General features: G+C 34.2%; 1 protein-coding gene across 2 annotated transcripts in view; it reads right to left on the bottom strand.

Moving 5' to 3' along the window:
- Positions 1-865: 865 nt before the first annotated feature.
- The window catches only part of LOC106465663 (lipoma HMGIC fusion partner-like 2 protein), a 44,685-nt gene continuing 41,048 nt past the window's right edge, over positions 866-4,502 (bottom strand). For both annotated transcript variants that reach the window (XM_022393595.1, XM_013925899.2), the window contains exons 4-5: positions 2,690-2,803; positions 866-1,913 (exon numbers count right to left, since the gene is read on the bottom strand). In XM_022393595.1, the coding sequence (XP_022249303.1) occupies positions 1,771-1,913; positions 2,690-2,803 (257 nt within the window). In that variant the 3' untranslated portion in view covers positions 866-1,770. The remainder of the gene's footprint in view (positions 1,914-2,689; positions 2,804-4,502) is intronic.

The following is a 4,502-nucleotide window of genomic DNA, read 5'->3' as shown; positions in this document are numbered from 1 at the left end:
AGGGTCGCGGGTTCGAATCCCTGTCACACCAAATATGCTCGCCCTTTCAGCCGTGGGGGCGTTATAATGTGACGGTCAATCCCACTATTCGTTGGTAAAAGAGTAGCCCAAAAGTTGGCGGTGGGTGGTGATGACTAGCTGCATTCCCTCTAGTCTTACACTGCTAAATTAGGGACGGCTAGCGCAGATAGCCCTCGTGTAGCTTTGCGCGAAATTCAAAAACAAAACAAAAACAGTCTGTGGATTATGAGTGAAGGGATTTCCGTTTTTGTATGTTTAGTTTTATTGTGCAAGAAATATTACAGAAAATTACTTAATCGAAATACTGACAGCTGTTTTAATGACAAACAATTATTAACAGCATCTGTATGCGACGATATACCTTACCACTAGTCCTAGCTTGGTACTTCCAGTAGTGTTATAAAAAAAATCCTCAAATTATACTCAATGCAAAATTACACGTCCGTTAAAGTAATGGATACTTGTTACCTTACCGAGTACAGATATATGATGCTTTTAAAAATCACCAAATATCTTTCAAAACACGTTACTTCAAATTGCATAATTTCAAAGCCACAACAGACGTTTTACTTAGCTGAACATTTCACGAATGGTTATATATACTTAACACACATCGGTATACTTTGTAAAGAAGGACGCGTTTACTACGCTATAGCTAACTATATTTAACTTCTGATCAATACGAACTACCTATATAAGATCTCGCAGAAATTAATAATTAACTCAGTAATGAACGTAGCTATAATCTATGAACAATAGTAAAATGTTAAATTTGTTTAAGTTGCTTTAAACTCTATAAAAATATGTAATTAATGGAAAAGGTGAATAAAAGATGAAAATAAATCTAAACTGTGCAGTTTAAATTTATATATATATATATATGTATAAGCACACAACACGCAGAGTGTAGTAAAAGTTACTATATAGTTGGTATACCAAAGCAACTTTTAAGAAGACAATTGACACAAAGTTAAATAATTTCAAAGTAATAATTGGAAGTTAAAGCATGATCTAAATGAAACAACTCTACAGTTACTTTTACCCCACCCTGTACATGTGGCAAACACGATGAATATTGGTTAGAAAAACTACGGATAATTACATTCTTCTTTAACCTTTATGAACACCTAAACTTGTCAAAACAAAAAACACACACACAACACTGTAAAACAAAACAATAAAAAAACAAACCCAACAGGAATATTATTTAGGTTTAATAACAAAGAAATTGACGACTCGTATTAGGAAGCTCGTGGAAAGAAATGTGTAATACTCGTCGTAACGATCTAAAATTTGTTTAGTAAAACAAATTGAGAGTTGGTATAACTTCACAGTTAGCTTTCCAAATACTGCTATCACTTATTCAAATCTAACGTACTGTTATCAGCTTTTAATCGAAGCAAAAATTCGTACTGATAACAATGTCATTTTTTTTTTTTTGGCTTCAGTAATTCAAAAACAAACTGGTAAAATTTTATAAGTCATAAGTTTATAGCTGAGGATTATAATTGATTGAACATTTCCCTAGTTACAGAAAGTCCTTTGTCTGCGAGTCTCTTGTCAAAAGTTGGTGCTTTTTACGCGGATATGTACAAAAAAAAGTTAGAATTAAATGTTTCATTTATTTCCACTAGTGTGCTGCCACCTGTCGCAGTTGCCAAAATTGCAGTCTGTTTAACCCTCTGAGCATAGCCTTAGGTGGAATTGTCATCAATTTTAAACAAAATGCAGAATCTTACAATTTCTAAATTATAACAAACAGATCAAATTTTTCCCTTCAAGTATTTCATCCTGTACTTTGTCCGAAGAAGTGGAGATTTCTGCTTGAATTGACAGTACAGAACATACGAACGTTATGATTGTGCTCCCGATAGCCAAGTAAAAAGCCCATCCTAATATAAAAAAAAAACATTGGAAGAGAAAAATAAATGATTATACAACACTTTAGTACATTTCAGAAATCACTGGAATTATCAAACGTGAAACTTTATAAGCACTTATTAAAGTTTGTATTTTCACTTTTCGGTATGAGACATCGCCTTTAAATTTACTTCAGAAGTAATCTGAATCAACCGACTGTAGTATTGTGAAGAAGAGCTATACTATAACAACCTTTAGGCCAAAGATAATAGTCTGTTCCAATAAATGTAAATATGCCCTATGAATTGAACCCCCTGGAAATATATTAAATTGGTATGGACGTTTACTACTAAAAACCATGATTTGTTTGTTTATTTTTGTTTGTAGTGCAAAAGTGCACAGTGGACCACGTGCTCTGCGAACGCGGTATGGATCGAACACCGAATTATTGCGTTATAATGCCTCGAGCTTACTGCTGAGCCGTCGAGTTGTTATTTTTTTAAAACATGTCAATGACAAGGAATGTTTCCAGTAGGAAAATATTTTTGTTTCTTTGCCCAAAATGCCCCAAAATTTGTTTCACATGCTAATTTCATATCTTCGTTATTACAAGGGGAGTAAACACATAAAAATGTACACAAATTCTGGCAATCAATTTTTAAAATATGACAGAATCAGTGTCTTAGTGATTACTAGTATTATAAAGATACTAAAGACCGCTTCGCTCGGGCTGTTTGCGTAATTTTAATCACAGTTACATCTTCGATACTAATACATCCTTCAATATTAAATAGTATCTACAACTTACCCAACATGCAGTCTCCCAAAAGAAAAGGTTGCGCATTTTCTCCACAAACGAGCTGCACGCGGGTACTCCCCCAACCGGCTGGATACAGAACTAATCCCAAGATGAACAACAAACCTGCGCCAAGAGCATTTAACAATCACAAGAAACGAAACTGAATAGTTCCATATTTTATTTCACTCACACACTCTCTCTCCCTCTCTCTCTGTGTGTATAACATATATATCTGACGGTGTCTAGTACTTTTATTATTTGACTTTGACGAAATATCTCACAAACAATGTGTTTATTTTATATGTTTACTAGCTAGAGTACCTGTCCGTTGGGCGGGTGAAATAAAAACTCGTTTGTAACAAAGGATAGAAAATTGTGCTTCTATTTTTTTCCTTAATATAATAAACATTATAAGTGCAAAAAAAACAAACATAAAGGTACTAATACTGAAGAGAAAGACATACTGTTTTCAAGAATTCTAACAATAGTGGTTACATAGTTCATTCTAATGCTGAGGGATATCCAACATTGGTAGTTTTTCCGAAATTACATATGAAATTAGATGGGGGGGGTCTAATCCCCCATGCCCTTCTTCATGTCATCCTGTATCACTGTGTCAAGTTTAGTGCTGATTGATAAAGAAATGTGAAAAAGTATAAGGAACAGATACACACACACACACACACACTTATTGACGTATATTTATAGGGCTATCTGTTGAGTCCACCGCAGGGAATCGAACCCTGGATGTTAGCGTTGTAAGTTCTTAGACGTACCGCCGTCCCACCGGGGGGGACAAACCATGTGAAATGTTTATATATGAACACACATCATGCATTTTTAGCGGTCATTTATCTAGATGAAATAAAGGATAATAAAAATTCTTACATGCTCTTATACCTTACTTTTTTTTAATGGGCATTTACTGCCGTTACAGTAGGGATTTTGTTTTCTCACTACATTATTACAACGAACTAAGATAAACTAAAGTAATTGATCGATCTGTCCTTATAATTAAAACTGATACTCAGAAGAGTTTTTAGCGTATTAGACTGGGGAGTTTGGGTTTGAAACGTTGTCCTACTAAATACTCTTCACACTTCAAGCTGTGCAACGTTTAAGAAGACGGTCAATAATAATAGTGAATTAAGAACCGTTCAAGAGGCGTGTGTACTGATCATGTTTCAACTGTAGGGGGCTTCTCTGACGTAGTCGATAAGCCTATTTTGCGCATAAGGTATCTTTTGTTGAACAAACAAACTCCTTTAAAAAATTTTTATTCGTTATCTGTACATATCTATATATATATATATATATGGCAATTACCGAGCAAATTGTTAGGCCACAGTTCTTATACAGAGCTGGTTTTGTTTTTTATATTGACTGAGGAATTCCTTGTGTGTATTGGATCACGTAAGCTTGTATCGCGCGCATGTCAAATGCCAAAACAAACTTGTTAATTTTCAAGCATTATATATATATATCAAATATTCTCGTCTTCTTTCTTTGGCGTGAATAACATAATAATTACTCATTTTCAGTAAAGTCTGAACCTTGACTTTTTTATTACAAAAAATTTGTATTTATTTCCTGATGTAGGAAGATTGTGATTTCTCATATTTTGAATTCAGATGTAGCCTATATGGCAACTGCAAGTGCTAAACTGTCAGATCAACAATGTAGCCTATATGACAACTACCATGCAAGTGTTAAACTGTCAGATCAACAATGTAGCCTATATGGCAACTGCAAGTGCTAAACTGTCAGATCAACAATGTAGCCTATATGGCAACTGCAAGTGCTAAACTGTCAGATCAACAAT

Source organism: Limulus polyphemus, unplaced genomic scaffold, assembly GCF_000517525.1.
Source record: "Limulus polyphemus unplaced genomic scaffold, Limulus_polyphemus-2.1.2 Scaffold2015, whole genome shotgun sequence".
Taxonomy (NCBI): domain Eukaryota; kingdom Metazoa; phylum Arthropoda; class Merostomata; order Xiphosura; family Limulidae; genus Limulus; species Limulus polyphemus.
Note: the sequence above shows the minus strand (reverse complement) of the source record. Positions and strands in the feature narration are given on the sequence as shown.